Below are 23,139 nucleotides of genomic sequence, written 5' to 3' on the forward strand. Positions count from 1 at the left end.
CTTAAATTCCAAGAAATTTACGATTGGCAAAATCAAGTAAACGGGCGTAAAATGGCGCAAAGCAGCACAATCGCTACGACTATCTTTTTCAGAATTTTTGATTATAATACCTTTTTGATTTAGTTGCAACACTGCAATTTACAACTAGAGTTCCACGAACACATTATCTTCGCCAAATAATCAAGGCTTATTGTGGAGAGTGATTAATATTTACATGCTTATCACCCCCTGCAAACCTGATCATACACCATACCGTTTGAAAGTTATGATGGTGGGGGGGTGGGAGAATGAGTCCAGTCTAGATAGGGATAAACCTCATTTGGTGGTACAGGACTAGTATATGTGTATAGTGTGCTGATATATGTTATAACTGGTCATCAAAAAATTGAAAGTTATAATTAGATGGTACAGTCAATATATATGAATAGAATAAATCTTTATTCCATATCGTACACATTTTACAAGACATAGTACATGTTACTTTTCCATACGGTGCTAGGTAATACCTAGCAGTGTACTCTCTGAGCAGAGGAGTTGGTCCGGCTGGTTATTCACATGTTTTTAGGTGTTTTGTATGGCTTTCTATTTGGTTCCCTTTCCGTTATGTCTCCAACCGTGTGTTTGACAAAAATGCAGAAACTGAACATTTTTTTAAAAACGGACCTACACATCTGTTTGAATTGTAGTGAGACTGCGTCATTTGTTTATTTATGTACACCATCTGTTTAATTACACTTCTAGGCAAGGCCTTCTGCTGTCCTGTTTCGGGAACACTGTCACACGCCCCATTATGGAATGTAATAGATTTACAATTATCCTTACTAATTATGCAGATTAGCTCCTGTTTTCTATAATAAGACATCGATTGTGTAAAGCACCATCTGAGCTCTCCACATACAAAACTTCACGACAATCTCTTCACCCCTTCTCAAGTAATACGTGCCCAAAAACACCCACTGCAGTTCTAAAGAAGCCGCTAGGGGGCCCAAACTTACAGAACTTACTTCTTGTGGCATGAACTATCTACCACACAAATATCATGACCATAGCACTTTCAGAAAATATGCCACTGAATTTTGAAGCTCCGCTGCAGTACCTTAGGTACTCGCTAGAAGGCCCATTATCGAACTTGACCTTCCTTTCCGTAAACCCTACCCATCCACTAAATATCATACAGATCCATCAACAGCTTCTTGAGTTATGTTGTCCACAAGAATTACACATCCACACAAAGCCCGCTGCAGTACCGACGGAAAATGCCAGGAGAATCATTTTTGAACTTGATCTCTGTTTCCACAACATCTACACACCTGCAAAAAATCATGAAGATCCATCAACGTTTCCGTCACTTTTTTCGCCTACATACAAACGCACAAAAATTAAAAGTCCGCTGCAGTACTGTTCAAAAACGCAAGGTAAACCATTTTTGAACTTGACCTTCCTTTGCACAACCACTACACACCTACCAAAAATGATAAAGATTCATCAAAGGTTTCTTGATTTATGCTCTTGACATACATACAGACCCACCAAACAGCTGGCTCAACCGAAAACATAATCTACCCCGAGTACTATAGTACTCGGCGAAGATAATTAAGGTATCTTGTGTCTGATTTTGAACCTCAGCTGGCCCACACTACAATAGTGTACTGTTCAGGTACGCCACCTATCGTCATCCAGGAAACTGCAGTTAAGACGATGGGATCGAAGCAAAACATTGAAATGTTATCAATTATTGTACCGATATTATTGTATGGATCTGAAGTCTTGTGCAACACTAATATGAATGACAAATCTCCGATAGAAACTGTACATTTGAAATTCTGTAAATGAGTTTGAGTCTGAGATGTTATTAACTGCTTCTAATATTCCGCCGGGAGTTCAAAGTTCAATAGAGAATACGGGAGCATTACGTCATCACCACAACTGGTATTCCCCCAGCCGACACTTCCGCTTTTATAATGTATTCTTTTACGTGGCGACTAGAATTCGTTTCTAGACATCGTTAGTGTTCTGTTATCTGGACATCATTACCAGCCTGACCACCATGTCGAACATGCTGCGTGTTGCGGGGACACTTCTCCCTGTAGACGTGCAATGCCGGAGGTTTGTTACGGCTAACAGGTATGACCTGGCCGAGACGGGATACGGCCGCGCCCTTCTGGCCGCCATGTCTGATATGGACAGGCTACAGGAAGTGGAGGTACTGAAGAGCCTGGGAGACTTGAACCTGGAGAAAGGAAGACTCGACAGGACCGAAGCTTCACGGAACTTGGGGCGGGGCCTGAACCTGTACAGGGCCGCACTGCTCCGGTGTGAGGACCCGGGGGAAGGGGAGTCTCTCCAACATAGGGTCAAACTCGCCGAGAAGCTCAGGAAGACAACGCCAATAGCTGGTTCAATCAGTGACACAAAGGTTTACTCTGTTGTAAGGACGGCAGAAATCTTTCAAGACTTGGATAAGAAATGGGCTAAGGGTGGACATATGGACTCCATCTTAGATGGCTACGCCAAGATTCTTGTAGAAGGAATAGCGGATAGGAATAATCTGTTAGAAGTAGAGGCTATGAAAAGTCTCGGAGACGTGAACCTTAAGAGAGGAAGAGACTTAAAGGAGCCCGGACACTTAGCCAAGGCTACAGCCCTGTACAGCACAGCCCTGGAGCGATGTGACGATCCACATGGGAAAGCCGTCCTCACACATCGCTTACTGCACGCAGCAAAAGTCAGGAGAGACATGCAGGAAGTAAGGAGACGGGTAAGTGTGTGCCTTTGTATGCGCATTTACAGGTATAACCTACTACTGTGATTTTATGACGCTAAATCTTCACCCCCACTATGTAGTATATTAATGGGGTACCATTTTCTATCACCTGTGTACTAACATAGCTCAGGTTTGTAGTAACAGACGAACTTCTAACCTGTATGTTGTAAATTTCAAACCGTCCATGTATGTGTGGTAAGACAGGGCTGTATGACTGAGCGCGGCGATGCGTGTCAATGGGACGGGTGTTGCTGTTGTTCAAGTGTTCATTCATGTGTTAATGATCTTCGCCAGAAGGCTATATTTGGCTATGGTGGAGTGCAGACAGGATAACTCGGGAAACTGGGGATGGATGTTCATGATTTTTGGTAATTACAGGGAGCAGATAGAAGTTAAAGAATTGGCCTTCTGGCGGTTTCCTATGGCTGTATATTTGTTAGCAGCATAAGCTAAGAGGCTGTGGATTTAAACTTTGAGAGTTCGTGTTCGAAAAGTGCTTGAGATGCTCGTGATGTTTCAATAGAAGATGTCTCCTGGGGCAAGGTCACTCAGATTCACCTCTAAACGTAGCATGTTGGTCTGCCCTTTCCCTTTGTTATCGTCAGCTGTGTATTAACAAAGCTCATGTATCATGTCTGTAGCTCATTTGCAGATCGTTGGTAAACACCATGTGATATATTCCGGTATCTAATGGTATTTCATTTCATAATGTTACATAATGTTTTAGTTGAATTAGTTCGTTCCATTTCGCTCCATTTCGTTCCTTTTCGCACTTTTTAGGGACCGAGACATGTAGTAACCTAATTTGACCTTCTGCTCCGTAAGTTGTTAATGTATGGCTATAAGGGCGGCGATGCGTATAAATGGGTGGGGTGTTGTTGTGCATCTGGTTCATTCATGTGTTGATTGAAACTGTTGTGAGATCAAATTGTAGGCAGTTGTTATTCTATAAGCATTTGTGAACTCGTTGACGTTGCTTCAATTGGCACATTTTAGATGATCATGAAGAGCAAAACGACGAACAAGCGGCAGTCAGCTGGACCAAGCAAGGTCACTCCGACTATTTCTCAAGGTCATGACCTCATTAGTGCAGATAATGCCAGGTGAGTGACGTCAGTCCGATAGCTTTCATGTCTCCAGTAACGTTAAACCTTTGTTCTTTGTTCACGGCCTTTTCTTGTTGAGTTCAGAATATGATCCCCTTTAAGGTGTGAGTGTTCAGGACTTTGAAGTCAAATCCAAGAACATACACCAATCTAAGATACAATAAACGACAAGAACTTCTAATATAACTAAGACTAGCAGAATGTTCCAACAGAAAATGATTTTATTTTGTAAAAGTAGCAAACGTCTTTGTGATACTTTCCTCTATTTCGGAGGATCTTGGATAACCTGCTGTCAATCTGAACGCTTCAACAACTCGCATTCCGTTAATTTGTTACCATCTCTGGGCATCGCAAAGATCACCTACAGAAAGGCGACGAAGCTGTACTGAGGGAAAACCTGGACGCAGCAGAGTAGCACTTTTCGTTTGTCACTCATAAACTAAAACAATTCGGGAAATATGAAAAGCTGTACTGGCACTATGATACCGATATACAACTTCACTTAGTTTATTTTTAAGTGCAAATATTCATTACATAAACATCTAATCATCCCTCCGCTACAGTGCCTACACAGACCAGCTGCAGGAGGGCTGCAGGGCCCTGCAGACAGGAGACCTGGACACGGCAGAACAGCATTTTGCAGCTGCGCTCAAGGACGTCCATGTGAAAGGTAATCCAGCGTGCTTAGAATATCGCCATGGGAAAGACGTCAGTGCGACAAAATCTGTAACATAGAATTTTGAAATCTGACTGAAGTTTTACACATTTAATCACAAATTCCCATGAATCAAAGAAACAACATACTGAAGGCAAATGATGGATAGACATTAGATAGTTGTCCAAAAAGACAATAGAGCTGCAAGTTTTAGTCAAGTGAAAACTGAAATTGCGAACCTTATGACCCCAAACTGCTCTTTCAGATTCAAATACAGATCAATACGAGAAAGAGACGGAACCCCTGAGCAAGTTAAGCGATGTCTACCTGGAGAGAGGAAAGCAGTCGAAAGACGGAAGTGACTTCACCAAGGCTGCGGCACTCTGTAATGCAGCGCTGGTCAGAGCAAGGCCAGAAGACAGAGAGGGCATCAAACAAACGATCCTAAGAATTAGCCGGTTGTTTGTTGAGCACGTGCTGGGGATCGAGCAGGCAATGGACATCGGCGACACAGAGAAACACAAATTTACTTTGACGGAAAGTCGGAGGCATGTGGATGATGAGATCAAAAGAATCGAGCAGGAGATAGATCCCTACAGCCTTGATGACGATGATCCGAAGATAAGAGAAGTGGAGAAGAAAAGAGCGGAGGCAGTCTTGTCATTGTTTCAAACTATTGTTCAGCAGAGAAAAACGTTCATAGCCAGCCTTGCAAATGAGTGCATGGAGGTAATGGGTCCCCTTCCCTGTAAGTACGTCATTATAGGCCTGGGTTCACAGGCTACAGGGTTAGCAACCCCGTACTCTGATCTGGAATTCGCCATCTTGATAGAGGAGGAAAAAGATAATAATGTTGAGTATTTCCGCAACCTCACTCACTATCTGCATCTCAAAGTCATCAACCTGGGAGAAACCATTCTTCCGTCCATGGCAATAAAGTCGCTCAACAATTTCTCCTCAGAAGACCCACTGGACAGCTGGTTCTACGACTCTGTCACACCGCGCGGGTTTGCGTTCGATGGAGCCATGCCGCATGCATGCAAGACTCCACTGGGCAGGGGTAAAACTAGCGAACTTATTCACACACCGAGCGAGATGACAAACATCTTAAAGAAAGACCTGCTGCTTTATATAAAGAAAGGCTACCATCTGGCCAGCATATTGGGGAACGTATGTTTGATCACAGGAGAGCAGGACTTGGTCGATGAGTACTCCACTTTATGGACTCAGGAACTCCGAAGTAGTGATGGAGCAATATCTATGTTACAAGCAGAGAGCATTATTGCAGAAGAAACAAACACTGAGATGTTTAAACCCCAAAACCTAACATCTAATCTGCTGAACGTCAAGAAGGAAATCTATCGATTTTCTACCCTTGTTGTGTCGTGTTGGGCACTACTCTGTGGTATACAACCTACAACAATCTGGGAGACTATTCAGAAGATGCACATGAACAAAATCGTCACGAGTGAGAACGCGCATCACTTGACGGTGCTGGTCAGCATCTCAGCAGAACTGAGGCTGCGGACGTACATGAACAACCGTGGGCAGGTGGAGAACATGTCAGCCTTATCGTCTATGTCCACTAATACAGATATTGTGGAGAAGTTGAAGAAAGTGTTTTATTTATCAAATACAAAACAACTGATGAGGTATTACAATACAGCAACACCACTAAAGGTCTTCATTCCAGAAGTCATCACAAACCTGCCACAGCCAGTACTGTTTGACAATTCACCAAGATTACAAGAAAGCGTATATGAAAGTCTGTGTGAGTACGAAAAAGCGAAACTGTGCAGGGAATTGGCACTTCAAAATGATCTCTCTAAATATGGCGAGAACACTGCACATCCTGACATCACTGTGTCACTTAACAACTTAGGTACCGCCTTGATTAACCTTGGTGATCACAGGAAAGCTGTCCGTTATTTTGAACAGTCACTACAGATGATGCGGAGTATCTATGGCGAGGACACTGCACATCCTGACATCGCGTCGCCACTTAACAACTTAGGTATCGCCTGGAGTAACTGTGGAGATTATAGGAAGGCCGTCAGCTATTTTGAACAGTCACTACAGATGAGTCGGAGTATCTATGGTAAGAACACTGTACATCCTGACATCGCGTCGTCTCTTAACAACTTAGGTATCGCCTGGAGTGACCTTGGTGATCACAGAAAAGCCGTCAGCTATTTTGAACAGTCACTACGGATGAAGTGGAAAATGCATGGTGTGGACACCGCAAATCCTGACATCGCCGGGTCTCTTGCCAACTTGGGCACCGCCTGGCGTGATCTTGGTGAAAACAGAAAGGCTGTCAGTTATCATGAACAGGCACTTCAGATGATGCAGGATAAGTATGGTGTAGACACCGCACACCCTGATGTAGCCCAATTACTCAGCAACTTGGGTAACGCCTGGAGTGACCTTGGTGATTACAGTAAGGCGGTCAGCTATTACGAACAGTCACTACAGATGAGTCGGATTATCTATGGGGAGGACACTGTGCATCCTCGCATCGCGGGGTCTCTTAACAACTTGGGTAACGTCCTGGGTAACCTTGGTAACCACAGAAAGGCCGTCAGCTATCATGAACAGTCACTTCAGATGAGGCGGAGTATCCATGGTAAGAACACCGCACATCCTGACATCGCCCAGTTACTCAACAACCTGGGTACCGGCTGGGAGAAACTTGGTGATATCAAAAAGGCCATCAGCTGTTACGAACAGTCACTACAGATGAGTCGGAGTATCTATGGGGAGGACACTGCACATACTGACATCGCGGCGTCTCTTAACAACTTGGGTGCCGCCTGGAGGGACCTCGGTGATCACAGAAAGGCCGTCAGTTATCATGAACAATCACTACAGATGGAGCGGAGCATCTATGGTAAGAACACTGCACATCCTCACATCGCTCAATCACTTAACAACTTAGGTGGCGGCTGGAGGAAGGTCGGTGATCACAGAAAGGCTGTCAGCTATTTTGAACAGTCACTAGAGATGATGCAAAGTATCTATGGTAAGAACACTGCACATTCTGACATCGCGTCGGCACTAAACAACTTGGGTGCCACCTGGAGGGACCTTGGTGATCACAGAAAGGCCGTAAGCTATTTTGAACAGTCACTAGAGATGATGCGGAGTATCTATGGTAAGAACACTGCACATCCTGACATCGCTCAGTCACTTCACAACCTGGGTGCCTCCTTTTGGATTCTTGGTAATTACAGAAAAGCCGTCAGCTATTATGAACAGTCACTACAGATGATGCGGAGTATCTATGGTGAGAACACTGAACATCCTGACATCGCGGCGTCACTTAACAACTTGGGTGACGGCTGGAGGAACCTCGGTGATTACAGAAAGGCCGTCAGCTATTTTGAACAATCACTACAGATGAGGCGGAGTATCTATGGTAAGAACACCGCACATCCTCACATCGCGTCGTCACTGAACAACCTGGGTAACGCCTGGAGTCACATCGGTGATCACAGAAAGGCCGTCAGCTATCATGAACAGTCACTACAAATGAGGTTGGGTATCTTTGGTAAGAACACTGCACATCCTGACATCACATCGTCACTTAACAACTTGGGTGCCACCTGGAGTGGCCTTGGTGATCACGGAAAGGCCATCAGCTATCATGAACAGTCACTAGAGATGAGGCGGAGTATCTATGGTAAGAACACTGCACATCCTGACATCGCCGGGTCACTTAACAACTTGGGTGCCTCCTTTGGGATTCTTGGTAATTACAGAAAAGCCGTCAGCTATTTTGAACAGTCCTTGAACATGAGTAGGATTATCTATGGCGAGGATACCGCACATCCTGACATTGAACGAACACTTAAAGGGCTGACTTTGGCTCGTAGAGACCTTATCAAAAACCAGAAGGCCGCTTATCATAAGAATAGTCACCACAAGTAGAAGATTTAATGTGATAATCGAAACTGTATAACGACCCCTGTAACTGGATAATTACCCTACAAAATCTCACAAACTTACAAAACAATATCCGAAGAAACGAGACACGAAATTGACATGCGGCACCGCTTTGCCTAACTGACTACGTCACAATGACAGGTCACAGGTCAGACGGGCCAAAACAAAAGAACACCAACAAAACAACGTTTGTAGCTAAGTGATAAAACTTACTAGAGGTCGTATAATCAAGGCATACTGTGGAGAAATATGTAAGTATTGAATATTTGTAAGTGTCGATTGTTATATCTTAATCCGTTAGTGTAAGATGTGTATGTGGAGGTGAGTTTGATTGATAGGTTCTTTAATTGAGGCATATTGGGGATCTATGTAAACTGACGGTATAGAATATGTGCGTATAATGTTTATATCCGTGTTTTGTATTATAAAAAACAGATTATGTAAAGAATACCTCTAGTAGGTTTATGCCATGTCATATTCTGTTTCTTAACAAGTTTGTCTACATATGTTCAATTAAGCGATCAGAGAGAGGAAAGGGTAATGCCTTTTCAACTTCATCATTGTCTGGCTATCTAAAGCACATTTTAACGAGGTACAACTATAGCACATTTTTTGATATCGAAATATCATAATCTGTCTTGATTTAGTCTTTTAACAGCCTCTAACTTAAACTGGCGTCAGGTATAGGTCTCCTGTGTTTATGTTATTTACTCAGATATCTATATCTATATAAAACTATATATATCTGTAAAGTTTTTCATCATGTGTGAATGTGCTTTTAATGCTTGATATCGTGAGTCACTTTTTGCATGCACAATGATGTATCATAAGGCTACAGGAATTTGTGCCTGTTAATACATACTTAAGTTGTTGAACACTGAACTCATGATCTATTGTTAAACGATACATTATGATTATTGCTACAGGAACTGGTGTCTGTTTATACAATATTCAAACACTGAGTCTATGATCTATTGTTTGTAACTGTGAATAAAGTGTCCCTATAGCTTGCTCCAACCTTGTTATATGATTAAACACATTCATATAGAATAAGCATATTTGGACCACAAACTGTACAATCGACAGGTTGTCCATGAAATTGAAAGAAAATTTTTCCACGGCTATAAGTTACGATTACCGAGTAATTTGACGTCAATCCTAACGTGATAATATAACACCTTCAGCATATTACCGCGTATACCGGCCATACTTTAGAACTTCGATCTTAAATGCATTCCAAGTCGCAGATATACAAATAAGGATAATGCAAGTCCCATGTACTTGACAAGACATGGTGGGGCAAATAGAAGCTAACAGACATGCATTATTGTCTATTGTTGCTATGTTATAGTAACTAACTAGGTTTACGTTAGCAAAACTCCGATTATTATTCCTGCAGGTAGAAAGGCTTATTCTATCAAACTGCAACCTCTATACTAAAATATACATAAACGTAGTACAAGAAATTGTAATCATAAGTAATTCTGCAATATAGCAGAAATTGTCGCTTTAGGCATAAAGATGTTCAACTAATAGCAGTAATACCTAGCTTCGAAACGTTGGCTCATGTAAATACTTGGTTGTGAATAAAAGAACTATTCAGAAAGATGTTTAACGTGTTCATATCAAGGTCAGGTCCCTGTTACTACATCGCAAAATCATCATCATCATCTTCATCACCAGAATCAAGCACCTCGTACTCATAGTCATCATCAATGTTGATGTAAGTCTGAAAAACATAAACAATCACCATCTTCATTAGCTGTGATGAAGTAATGAGACTAATTCAGCATTTATGTCGGAAAATCACATCAAAGGGCATAATTCGCATGTTTGTTGTCAGATGACACCACTTTCTTGTTCACATATTCATTGAACACACTATACAAGTCCAGTAATATTGAATAGTTTCTTCACTTTGGATAACAAAGTTTGTTGTACACAGCCAAGTGTGTGTTTTTTTACCCAGCCGTCTTTGGTCATCGTCTGTTACCTTCCTTAGGGGCAATACTGATTACTTCCACTTCGCACTTCAGCTAGGTGTCGCTGCTGCATTTTTGAGACAGACACTAGGACCGAGCCAAGGAAGACGACAGGCAGAGAGGACAATACATACACACATTGAATCAAAGAGGCCTTATTGATCACAAAAAACTTCTACTCGTGTCATGAACCATGGTCAGGGGTAAATAAACTCCGTCATGTTTCAAACCACATTCTAGGCACTGCAGCAGCAACTCCGAGCTGCGATAGGAAGTGGAGTCGGCCAGTATTGCCCACAAGAAAGGGCTGGTCTAGATATAGCACCTATATTGTGTAATTCATCAGTGCAGTATGTTATACCTTCACCGTTTTAAATCAACGCTTTTGTAAGTTGAAAACAGATTGGATGCCAAAGTAAAGGAGTATCTGTCGGTAGCAATGATAGTGGCGCATACGCGATCTTTTAGAAGGGACTTTAAATATACGCTTTCATGCACATTGGTTATTTTCATTTAATGGTTTCATCCGTACATGTTGAGAGGATGGGAATGAAAACATCAGCGTCAAACGTCACTCACGATATCCCGCTGTACTTACAGTCATGTCGGCCACCATGCCCGTGAGTTCCTTCACCAGGTCCGAGAATGTCGGTCGGTCCGTGGGCAGCAGTTCCCAGCAACTCTTCATCGTGTGGTACCTGGCGGAGAAAACAGCCGTGTTTTGCCTTTGATTGACTTACTTCATATTTCAGTCGACCTACTTGGTATTTTCATGGGAGCACCTAGTTTGTGGCCTGTGCCCAAGGATGGGAGATAGGCCCAAGTAAGTAGGTACTTGGTATTTTACATTTAACTGCATTCGGAGTTTTAAAAAAGGTAAATACATTGAGATGGCTTGCTTTTTCAAAGCAGACCCAAAAAATATTCTAGATTGAATCGATAGCCTTTCCGTGTACATGTGGCATAAACATAGAAGCAATACATAACCGTACAGGGCATCCTCGCAGTTCCTGGGTTTGGGCAGCCGGTATCCTTCATGCAGCCTTCTCATCAAGAGTCTCCACTTCATCCCACTGTAGGGCGTGCCTCCTAGATAACATGGCACAATGTTATCCTGTAGGATTGTTGTACTTCACATTAGGAAAACACATGATTTCATTTCAGTCAAGTAAAATTTCTGGTTCTTTAGGTGTATGTGATACGTGAAACTCCTACGAGCGTTTGTTTTTGTTACTTCAACAACACCGTATTTACGATGTAAAAAGGATAGTAGTTTCCTTTTTTGTCGTGCATAGTGTAGAACTTACGTTACTTACCCAGGGTCACGATCTCCCAAAAAAGGATACCAAAGGACCACCTGCCAGAACAACACACGTTTTGTATTTTAATTTGAAGATTTCGCTAAATGATACGATCTTTTAAAACCTCATTATTGTATAAAATGTAGCAAACATACACGTCACTTTCTGTGGTGTAGGTTTTCGTCCTCAGAGCCTTCATGGCGGTCGATCGGAATGGGACGGCTTTCTGTAGTTGGAAGGAAATGATGTGGCAAATATTAGCTACAATAGGAGTCTTGATATGTAATGTCGATTTGTCATGAATCATGATTTCCTCAGTTATGACATGTACAATTTTGGTGGGCAAATGATATATATATATCTATATCTATATATCTATATATCTATATATCTATATCTTAACTACGCACAAAAAGTTTGGAAACTTTACTTTGGTTGATCATATTTCCGTTGTTTCTTAATCAATTTCAATGCATTATATATCGTTGGAAAGCCTGTATAATTTTCTTTCCTATGATACCCAAACTCATTATAATTGCAATCTCATGGAGCGAGCACCAGGCCTGCTTACGCGAGTGGGTTACGTTGTAGAAAAAAAGTGCCCAAATTTCCATGCTAGTGTCAAACACTCAGCGCAGCGCCAAACCCATTTGTGGTGGTGTTGTCCACATCGTGAACGGAACAGTGTGTGGAGGAATGTTATATTATGTTCACAGCTACAGATAAGAGTAGATTTATTTAGACTGTTGGATGGGTAAATGAAAGTGTGGGCAACGAGGAGAACCCTACGCTTACTGTTGCACAGATAGACTGACTGATTATTTTGTTGGAGTCAGTGTCATGGTGTGGGCAGTACAACGTTAACTGCCAGAGGAAAAACCAGGCTAATCATCCTAAGCAACCTCGATGTGTCAAGACATAGAGACACCTTTCTCAATCAAGTCACATTTCCAAGATCTCTGCAATATGCAAGATCTGCAAGATGATGGTGCACGTCCATACCGAATGAGAGTAATTTGAGATCACCTCCAGCATGCAAGAATATAGAGGATAGAATGGCCCTCCTGCAGCCCAGATCTCAACAACAATTGAACACAGTCTCAGACTCTGTGACCACTGATCAGCCTGGGCGAGCTATTCATGCGAGAATGATCAACAAAACAACACTGGTCGACCTGCGACGACTCCTTGTGGAAGAATAGCCAGGGACCGTGTAACAAAACTGGTGACAAGCATGAGGAGGATGTGCCGGGCTGTGGTGACAGCGCATGGCGTGTGTACTCAGTATTAAGCCACCTTCATCATAACTGAGGCTCCTTTACGCATTTTGTTTTGGTTTGGATGAAGACTAACCTTGGCTTTCATATTAATATTTTTTGTTGATTCAAGTTTCATATTACCCTCGTACACAAGCCACGTGATACCAGCAGAAGAAAAAATACAGAATTGAGCGTTATTAGGGTAATCTGGGCACTTTTTTTCTCTTTAAAAAAAAATCTATTCAAGAAAATATACAAATACAAATAAACACTATGGGCACTTTTTTATGTGACCCGCTCGCATAAGCAGGTCTGGTGTTCGTTCCATTAATTTACAATCATAATAAGTTTGGTATCATGGGAAAGAAAATCACACAAGCTTTTCAATGATACAAAAATCACTGAAATTGATCAAGAAACAACGGAGATACAATTGACCAAAGTTAAGTTTCAAAACTTTTTGTACTGAGTGTATAAAACCATCGAATGTTTCCAGTTTTTCTGCAATAGAAGCAAAGTTTATTCCAACATTTAGACCCATAAGAATTTGAAACATTGGAAGGAAAACGTCACCAGTCATTTCCAAAAGTCACAGCACAAATACAGTTCATGGGAACCCCCCTTCCCAGACGCCCCCGCGCGGTACAAAGGTGCCAGCGCACCTGGGGACTTCCCTATGCCGCAGGTGCCAGCAGGTGAGCGGGACCGGTATTCTCCACCTTCCAGCCGGAAGACGAAACCTACGGTCTCATGAAAAAAAGTCGCTTATCGGTGACGAGGACAACACAGCACTGGCAAGACTTAACAGGTGAGGACGGCTGTCGGTTTGCTGAACGTAGCAACTTTCTCAAAACAGTGGCAACAGCAGGGCTTAAGTACAAGGCAAAGTCCAACAACTAGAAATGGTAGTACGCCCGGCATTAACGTACTCAGCAAGACCTTAACTCTACCACTGAGATAAATTGTGTGTCAAATGGCAGCATTGGACGATCTGGCGTTAAGATGACGTTAGCTATATTAGTCTACAGGCGAAATTTGGAAAGCAAATAGGTCAAAATCGTGTCACTCTCCTAACAAAGAGTAGTTTATTTAGGGCGTCATAGGTCGCCGGAACAAAAATAAGTTTTCTGTAACAGTTTTGTTGACAGGGTCAAAGGTAGAATAAGCCATTTCAAGGCGTGATGGTGCGTTTGATCTGAGATGGACTTATTTTGTCAACAACCTGCACTTCACGTGGTACATTAAATCTCCAAGCCATAAGAATTTTATGATGAATCGGAAAAATCCCCCAATGTATTTCCAGCGATTCAATCATTATAAGCTCGCCATGTCTTTTGATGAACATGTATATAATTATGTAAAATGTATTGAGCCCAAGTTGTTGTTTGGTACCATCGCGTCTGAAGTACCTAATACATACGTTAGCTCAATCTGTATGTAACTATTTTACTTTGAATGATCAAAGTACAGCTAAGGCGGATCCATACGTGACGTCACCCAACTAATTACAGTGTATACTGATCAGAAAACTGTTCATTTACGAAGGCAGAAGTCAAAATAACGAAATCATATCTCAGGTTTTGCTGTTGTTGTTGTTTGAAGCGCTTTTTCCGAGCTAGACAGGGAGAAACAATTTTGTGTTACGATTTTCATAACAGACGCTGAAAACAACAATTGGAGGTCAAAGGTAAACATGACGTGTGATATTTACCACCAGCGCGTGACCGGACGACGTTGGACTATAGTCATTCGGTAAATATACCCAGGGCACAGGGGAGGGGGTTTCCGTGACGAATCGGAAGGTCCCCACAAATATGTTTTTCAAGGCAAAGGACGATTGAAAATAATTGCAGGCTTATAAGTTTTAGGAAACATAAAGCGTGTATAATAGTGTTTTTGTTTATTACCAATCTGTACTCTGGTACCGTGGACACAGTGTTCAATCATAACGTTCCTTCAATCAATAACTATGTAGCTATTTTATCTATCAAAAGTGTACGTTATGGTCATCTTATGCAGTTCAGAAGCTGGAATTTCATCAACAACAGACGGAGTCGAAAGAACGAAATGTTATCAGAAGTTTTCTTGTTGCTGTTTCCAGCGTCTCTTACGGTACACAGACAGACAAACTTGTGCTACGATATTTTATAAGAGACGATGAAAACAACAAGTGGAGGTCAAAGGTAAACATGACGTGTGATATTTACCGCCTGACGAGCGCGTGACCGGGCGACTTTGGACTATAGTCTCGGTGTCTCAAGCCTCTGCGTCACTTAATAGATATACGCAAGGCAGGGGGTTTCTATGACGAATCGGAAGGTCCCTCAAATATGTTTTTCAAGACTAATGACGATTAAGTAATTGTGGCCTCATAAGTTTTATAAAACATAAATGTATAAAAGTGTTTTTTCAAGGCTAAGGACGATTTAGTAATGGTAAGGTCATACTTTTTATGAAGCATCAAGAGTTTTTCGGACCAATCTGTGGCCTGGTACCGTGGCATCTATGCCTTATTGCGCAATAATAACGTTCCTTCAATCTATAACTATGTAGCTATTTTATCTATCATGCAAAACTGTACGTTTCTTAGGTGTACCAATACGTGCCGTCAACTGTGTGCAGCTCAGAAACTTGAACAACGGATGGAGTCGAAAAAACGAAATCATATCAGAAGTTTATTTGTAGTTGTTTGAAGCACCTTTTCCGGGACAGAGAGAGACAAACGTGTGCTACGATATTTTATGACAGACGCTAAAAACAACAAGCGGAGGCCAAAGGTGAACATGACGTGTGATATTTGCCGCCTGACGAGCGCGTGACCGGACGACGTTGGACTATGGTCACGTGTCTATTTGGTCCAATCAGATCTGGCACATTACTGATACGTCATGTTTGTTCTACACTTCTGATATATCAGTGTAGGATTAAATAGTCACATGGCGGTTACAACATACGCCTATTCGATTGCATCATATCCACGCTAGACTGTTACTGTTACAAAGTTCATGCTGAATATAGGAAAACACTCCTCAACAACATTGCGCAATACGCATTCAGCAAGGCATTAAGGCCCTGTCACACTTGAGCGTATACCCGTTGCATGTGAGTTGCGTATGGACAAAATTAAGTACGCAGCCGTATGCACAAAGTTGTGGAAATCTACGATTATTTTTACGAAGTCGCTCACATTACATTATTCATATGTTAGATGTACCTCACACATACATCAAAATAATCGAAAAAATATTTACAACGCATGACTATGGTATAAGCGTAATTTCGTTCATACCCTAAACTATCATGCCTACTAGGCCGTATTGTGCGTATGCCGGCGTGCATAAAACTTACACAAATCGATTGAGATACTTGTGAGATGCGTCTTGGGCGCACGGCGGCGTGTGGAAAAAATGCCAATGCGCAACTCACACGCAACGGGTATACGCACAAGTGTGACAGGGGATTTAACTGGCGTCTTCAAAGTCAGTGAACCGGGCTACAGTGAACCATGCAGTCTTTAGAATAAACTATGCAGATTGAACCTACAGAATAATTGTGTTCAGACCAATGTTATATTAAAGAATGGCAAAATTATGTTGGAACCTTTATAAAAGTTAACCGTTTCTGTCTTCAGGCAAACAGAAAATCAATGTCCACTTGAAAAAAGACACCGGAAATTAGATTTTTACATTTTATCTCCATGATGAATCTACTCCTTTCTTTCAGTTACAAGCAAGTAGCATCACCGGGTACTTGAGGAAAGTCAGTTTGCAGGGCAAAGAGAGGCCAGGTGAGCTGAGAAAAGGTGTCACTGTAAAGCTTAAAGAGGAGTGTCCTTCCTGTAAGCGTGGCAACAACGCACAACATGTGACAACACTGAAAACGATAAACTTTGTATGCATCAAAGAAGCGTCTTCCCACTGAATAAACTCTTTATCGTTGAGTAAATTGCGAGTGTTTACACGTAAGGCAAGTGAACTTCCAAAGTCCAATCGACTGACATATCAAAGCGTTACGTCACCTGCTATTCTCCCAGCCGATACTTCTGCCTACGTGGTGACGGAAAGTCGTTTCTAGACATCGTTAGTGTTCTGTTATCTGGACATCATTACCAGCCTGATCACCATGTCGAACATGCTGCGTGTTGCGGGGACACTTCTCCCTGTAGACGTGCAATGCCGGAGGTTTGTTACGGCTAACAGGTATGACCTGGCCGAGACGGGGTACGGCCGCGCCCTTCTGGCCGCCATGTCTGATATGGACAGGCTACAGGAAGTGGAGGTACTGAAGAGCCTGGGAGACTTGAACGTGGAGAAAGGAAGACTCGACAAGACCGAAGCTTCACGGAACTCGGAGCGGGGCCTGAACCTGTACAGGGCCGCACTGCTCCGGTGTGAGGACCCGGGGGAAGGGGAGTCTCTCCAGCATAGGGTCAAACTCGCCGAGAAACTCAGGCAGAAAACGCCAATAGCTGGCTCAACCAGCAGCACAACGGTTATCTCTGTTGCAAGGACGGCAGAAATCTTTCAAGACTTGGATAAGAAACGGGCTAACGGTGGCCATATGGACACAATCTTTAATGGCTACACGAAGATTCTTGTAGAAGGAATAGCGGATAGGAATAATCTGTTAGAAGTGGAGGCCATGAAAAGTCTCGGAGACGTGAACCTTAAGAGAGGAAGAGACTTCAAGGAGCCCAGACACTTGACTAAGGCTACAGCCCTATACAGCACAGCCCTGGAGCGATGTGACGATCCACATGGGAAAACCGTCATCACACATCGCTTACTGCACGCAGCTAAAGTCCGGAGAGACATGCAGGAAGTAAGAAGGCGGGTAAGTACTAGCTTAATAGTATCGAGGAACATTACCAGCCTGACCACCATGTCGAACATGCGTGTTGCGGGGACACTTCTCCCTGTAGACGTGCAATGCCGGAGGTTTGTGACGGCTAACAGGTATGACCTGGCCGAGACGGGGTACGGCCGCGCCCTTCTGGCCGCCATGTCTGATATGGACAGGCTACAGGAAGTGGAGGTACTGAAGAGCCTGGGAGACTTGAACGTGGAGAAGGGACGACTCTACAAGACCGAAGCTTCACGGAACTTGGAGCGGGGCCTGAACCTGTACAGGGCCGCACTGCTCCGGTGTGGGGACCCGGGGGAAGGGGAGTCTCTCCAACATAGGGTCAAACTCGCCGAGAGACTCACGCAGAAATTTGTTGGCTCAACCAGCGGCACAACAATTACCTCTGCTGTAAGGACGGCAGAGATCTTTCAAGACTTGGAGAAGACACGGGCTAGCTATAGCGGTGGCCATATGGACACCATCTTTAATGGCTACACGAAGATTCTTGTACAAGGAATAGCGGAAAGGAACAATCCGTTAGAAGTAGAGGCTATGAAAAGTCTCGGAGACGTGAACCTTAAGAGAGGGAGAGTCTTAAAGGAGCCCGGACACTTGACCAAGGCTACAGCCCTGTACAGCACAGCCCTGGAGCGATGTGACGATCCACATGGGAAAACCGTCCTCACACATCGCTTACTGCACGCAGCAAAAGTCAGGAGAGACATGCAGGCAGCAAGGAGACGGGTAAGTATCTAGCTTCATACAATGAGTAACACGTTTAGATCGTTATCAACATACCTCACTATGATTAAAACGCCGATGCAACATTGCTCTACAAATAGATATAACCAACTATATCTCTAAACGACGGTTGTGCGCCATTTTATGACCGTGGATAGCCACCTCCAATATGTAGTATATATGTCCGCCTTTTCCCATTGTTATCGTCAGTGTACCAACGAAGCTCATGTTTGTGGTAACCGATGACCTTCAAACCTGTAAGTTGTTCACGAAAGCCTGGCGAGACAGTGCAGTAGTGCAAACAGTGTTTACTTAGTTGTATGGATGCCTGTCAGATATTACGCGTGCAGGCAATTGTTATCATCGATAAGAGTTTGTAACTCATACATTAATGTTGCTTTAATTGGTGCTTTTTAGATGATTCTGAAGCGCAAAAAGACAAACAAGGGGCTGCCAACTGGACTTACCAAGGTCACTTCCACTATTTTTCAAGGTCATGCCCTCAGTACATCAGAAAATGCCAGGTGAGTGACGTCAATCGAGCAGTTTTCATGTCTTTAGTAACGCTAAGCAACCTCATTGCTTGTTTTCTCGACGTTAGAATAAGACAGAGGTTATGAATACAAAGAGAGTCAACATGCAAAGGTGTGAGTCTTACCATATATTTCATAACATTCAACTCCAAGGATTTTGGACACAGCGTTTTAAGCACACAACAATCATAGGCACAGAAAACAATAACTTTTAGTCTAGATGTAGAATAGCAGCATTTTACTAGCAGCATATTTAGTAAAAGTTAGAAAACATGTAGAGACTATAAAATACTGTGCACAAATACATACTGCATTTTCCTCGATTTCAGGGGCTGTTGGATTAGGTCATATCAACCTTAACGGTATATCAACTGGTACCCCCTATAAAATACTTTGTGTAACCTCTGTAGACAGGTCAAAGGGGAGACCTGAACTCAGCAGAGCAGCACTTTTGCATTATAGTCACTCATATCATTAAGAAAAATATGAAAATGTGAAAACCTGTCTTTCCAGTGCCGATATACGACATCATCTACGATTTAGATTTTAGAACTAACATTCAACATGTAATTATTCTACGCTACAGAGTCTACAAAGACCAGCTGCAGGAGGGCTGCAGGGCCCCGCAGACAGGAGACATGGACACGGCAGAACAGCTGCAGGAGGGCTGCAGGGCCCTGCAGACAGGAGACCTGGACACGGCAGAACAGCACTTTGCAGCTGCGCTCAAGGCCGTTCATGTGAAAGGTAAGTCAAACTGCCTACACCATCGCGTTTGGAAATCAATCAGCGCGAAAAAAAACACTTTAAAAACTATTTTCAAATACCATTGAGGTATGGCCGTTTTCTTGCAGAGCTTTCTGAAAAAAGGAACTGTATTATCTTTCTCGCCACTTTAGATCTTAAATCTTAAACGTCAACAAGTTAAAACTGTAAAGTACTAGAGGCAAATAAAAGATTTTTCATCAAAGAGTAAGAAATATGTATGTATGTACAATGCAGACAAAAGTTAGGTTGCAAAAACAGTACAGAGCAATAAGTTTGAACCGTTTAGATTTATACTAGTGTGTTGCAATTAGCCAAATAAAAATGTAAGATTTACAACCAAAATCTTTTTTCAGATCCAAATACAGATCAATGCCAGAAAGAGACGGAACTCCTGAGCAGCCTAAGCGATGTCTACCTGCAGAGAGGAAAGCAGTCGAAAGACGGAAATGATTTCACTAAGGCTGCAGCACTCTGTAATGCAGCACTGGTCAGAGCAAGGCCAGAAGACAGAGACGGCATCAAACAAACGATCCTTAGAATCAGCCGGTTGTTTGTTGAGCACGTGCTGGGGATCGAGCAGGGAGTGGACATCGGCGACACAGAGAAACACAAATTGACGTTGGCGGAAAGTCGGAGGCATGTGGAAGATGAGATCAAAAGAATCGAGCAGCAGGTAGATCCCTACAGCCTTGATGACGATGATCCGAAGATAAGAGAAGTGGAGAAGAAAAGAGCGGAAGCAATCATAGCACTGTTTCAAACTATTGTTCAACATAGAAAGACGTTCATAGCTGGCCTTGTAGATGAGTGCATGGAGGTAATGGGTCCCCCTCCCTGTAAGTACGCCATGATAGGCCTGGGTTCACAGGCCACAGGACTGGTAACTCCCTACTCTGATCTGGAATTTGCCATCTTGATAGAGGAGGAAACAGAGAATAACGTCGAGTATTTCCGCAACCTCACTCATTATCTGCACCTTAAAGTCATCAACCTGGGAGAAACCATTCTCCCGGCCATGGCGATTAAGTCGCTGAACGATTTCTCCTCAAACGACCCACTGGACAACTGGTTCTACGACTCTGTCACACCGCGCGGGTTTTCGTTCGATGGAGCCATGCCGCATGCGTGCAAGACTCCACTGGGCAGGGCTAAAACGTGTGGACTTATCCGTACACCTAAAAAGATGGTTCGTATTATGCTAGACGACCTGACTTTGTACGTTAAGAAAGGCTACCATCTGGCCAGCATACTGGGGAATGTGTGTTTGATCAGAGGAGAGCAGGACTTGGTCGATGCGTACTCCACTCTATGGACTCAGCATCTACAAAGTACCTACGGTGCAATACATTTGTTTCAAGCCTTGAAAATAATGACAGAAGAAACAAATATTGATATGTTTAAACGCAAAGACCTAACATCTAGTCTGCTGAATGTCAAGAAAGAAATCTATCGATTTTCTACCCTTGCGGTTTCGTGTTGGGCTCTCCTCCGTGGTATACAACCCACCACAATCTGGGAAACTATTCAGAAGATGAACATGAACGGAGTCATCAACAGTGAGAACGCGCATCACCTGATGGTGCTGGTCAGCATCTCAGCAGAACTGAGGCTGCGGACATACATGAACAACCGCGGGCAGGTGGAGAACATGTCAGCATTATCGTCTATATCTGCTAACACAGATATTGGGGAGAAGCTGCAGAAAGTGTTTTACTTATCAAATACAAAACAACTGATGAGGTATTACAATACAGCAACACCACTAAAGGCCTTTATTCCGGGTGTTATCGCAAACCATCCACCGCCTGTACTGTTTGACAATTCGCCAAGATTACAAGAAAGCGTATATAAAAGTCTGTGTGAGTACGAAAAAGTGAAACTGTGCAGGGAATTGGCACTGCAAAATGATGTCTCTAAATATGGCGAGAACACGGCAAATCCTTACATCGCCGACTCACTCAACCGATTGGGTACCGCCTTGATTAACCTCGGTGATTACAGGAAAGCTGTAAGCTATTGTGAACAGTCACTACAGATGGCGCGAAGTATCTATGGTGAGAGCACTGGACATCCTGTCATCGCAAGGTCACTTACCAACTTGGGTAGCGCCTGGACTAAGCTTGGTGATCACAGAAAAGCCGTCAACTATTACGAACAGTCACTACAGATGATGAGGAGTATCTATGGTGAGGACATCGCGCATCCTGACATCGCGTCGTCACTTAACAATTTGGGGAGCGCCTGGAGGGACCTTTGTGATCACAGAAAGGCCGTCAGCTATCTTGAACAGTCACTGCAGATGAGGCGGAGTATCTACGGTAAGAACACTGCACATCCTCACATCGCTCAGTCACTTAACAACTTGGGTGCCGCCTGGAGTCACACCGGTGATCACAAAAAGGCCGTCAGCTATTATGAACAGTCACTACAGATGAGGTTGGGTATCTATGGTAAGAACACTGCACATCCTGACATCGCCCAGTCACTTAAAAACTTGGGTGCCTCCTTTGGGATTCTTGGTGAACACAGAAAAGCCATCAGCTATCATGAACAGTCACTACTGATGAATCGAAGTATCTATGGTGAGGACATCGCGCATCCTGACATCGCGGCGTCACTTAACAACTTGGGTACCGCCTTGATTAACATTGGTGAACACAGAAAAGCCGTCAGCTATTATGAACAGTCACTACAGATGGAGCGGAGTATCTATGGTAAGAATACCGCACATCCTGACATCGCCGGGTCACTTAACAACTTGGGTGCCGCCTGGAGTCACATCGGTGATTACAGAAAAGCCGTCAGCTATTTCGAACAGTCACTACAGATGAGGTTGGTTATCTATGGTAAGGACACTGCACATCCTGACATCGCGTCGTCACTTCACAACTTGGGTGCCGCCTTTGGGTTTCTTGGTGATCACAGAGAAGCCGTCAGCTATCATGAACAGTCACTACAGATGAGGTTGGGTATCTTTGGTAAGAACACTGCACATCCTGACATCGCCCAGTCACTTAACAACTTGGGTGCCTTCTTTTGGATTCTTGGTAATTACAGAAAAGCCGTCAGCTATTTTGAACAGTCCTTGAAGATGAGTAGGAGTATCTATGGCGAGGATACCGCACATCCTGACATTGAACGAACACTTCAAGGGCTGACTTTGGCTCGTATTGCTCATAGAATGAGTGTCTGACTTTGGCTCGCAGAGACCTCATCAAAAACCAGAAGGCCGCTTATTAT

At 43.2% G+C, this 23,139-nt stretch overlaps 3 protein-coding genes across 3 annotated transcripts; 2 read left to right on the forward strand and 1 right to left on the reverse strand.

The window, feature by feature from the left end:
• The first annotated feature begins 1,845 nt into the window (after positions 1 to 1,845).
• Positions 1,846 to 9,222, forward strand: LOC136427131 (uncharacterized). The gene is made up of 4 exons (XM_066415863.1): positions 1,846 to 2,758; positions 3,761 to 3,867; positions 4,434 to 4,540; positions 4,791 to 9,222. The coding sequence occupies exons 1-4, from the start codon at positions 2,048 to 2,050 to the stop codon at positions 8,453 to 8,455; spliced, it is 4,590 nt and encodes a 1,529-aa protein (XP_066271960.1). The 5' UTR covers positions 1,846 to 2,047; the 3' UTR covers positions 8,456 to 9,222.
• An 861-nt stretch (positions 9,223 to 10,083) lies between these two features.
• On the reverse strand, positions 10,084 to 15,766 carry LOC136427133 (tyrosine-protein kinase receptor Tie-1-like). The gene is made up of 6 exons (XM_066415865.1): positions 15,594 to 15,766; positions 11,909 to 11,979; positions 11,769 to 11,809; positions 11,445 to 11,541; positions 11,051 to 11,150; positions 10,084 to 10,199 (listed from the first exon to the last, which is right to left on the reverse strand). The coding sequence occupies exons 2-6, from the start codon at positions 11,950 to 11,952 to the stop codon at positions 10,116 to 10,118; spliced, it is 366 nt and encodes a 121-aa protein (XP_066271962.1). The 5' UTR covers positions 11,953 to 11,979; positions 15,594 to 15,766; the 3' UTR covers positions 10,084 to 10,115.
• Positions 13,578 to 23,092, forward strand: LOC136426441 (uncharacterized). Its single transcript, XM_066415106.1, has 5 exons — positions 13,578 to 13,820; positions 16,736 to 18,601; positions 19,016 to 19,122; positions 19,718 to 19,878; positions 20,253 to 23,092. Exons 2-5 carry the CDS (start codon positions 17,135 to 17,137, stop codon positions 23,090 to 23,092), a joined length of 4,575 nt encoding a protein of 1,524 aa, XP_066271203.1. The 5' UTR covers positions 13,578 to 13,820; positions 16,736 to 17,134.
• Positions 23,093 to 23,139: the final 47 nt, after the last annotated feature.

This window comes from Branchiostoma lanceolatum, chromosome 2 (assembly GCF_035083965.1).
Source record: "Branchiostoma lanceolatum isolate klBraLanc5 chromosome 2, klBraLanc5.hap2, whole genome shotgun sequence".
Taxonomy (NCBI): domain Eukaryota; kingdom Metazoa; phylum Chordata; class Leptocardii; order Amphioxiformes; family Branchiostomatidae; genus Branchiostoma; species Branchiostoma lanceolatum.

Bases quoted from the DNA above. Each gene is read 5' to 3' on its own strand.
- LOC136427131 (XM_066415863.1), top strand. From the start codon at position 2,048: ATGTCGAACATGCTGCGTGTTGCGGGGACACTTCTCCCTGTAGACGTG. The intron at 2,759-3,760 runs GTAAGTGTGTGC...GGCACATTTTAG, and splicing joins TGCAGGAAGTAAGGAGACGG to ATGATCATGAAGAGCAAAAC. The intron at 4,541-4,790 runs GTAATCCAGCGT...CTGCTCTTTCAG, and splicing joins CAAGGACGTCCATGTGAAAG to ATTCAAATACAGATCAATAC.
- LOC136427133 (XM_066415865.1), bottom strand. From the start codon at position 11,952: ATGAAGGCTCTGAGGACGAAAACCTACACCACAGAAAGTGACGT. The intron at 11,810-11,908 runs GTATGTTTGCTA...TTGTTCTGGCAG, and splicing joins TACACCACAGAAAGTGACGT to GTGGTCCTTTGGTATCCTTT. The intron at 11,151-11,444 runs GTACGGTTATGT...TTTCTCCGCCAG, and splicing joins AGGAACTGCGAGGATGCCCT to GTACCACACGATGAAGAGTT.
- LOC136426441 (XM_066415106.1), top strand. From the start codon at position 17,135: ATGTCGAACATGCTGCGTGTTGCGGGGACACTTCTCCCTGTAGACGTG. The intron at 18,602-19,015 runs GTAAGTATCTAG...GGTGCTTTTTAG, and splicing joins TGCAGGCAGCAAGGAGACGG to ATGATTCTGAAGCGCAAAAA. The intron at 19,123-19,717 runs GTGAGTGACGTC...TCTACGCTACAG, and splicing joins AGTACATCAGAAAATGCCAG to AGTCTACAAAGACCAGCTGC.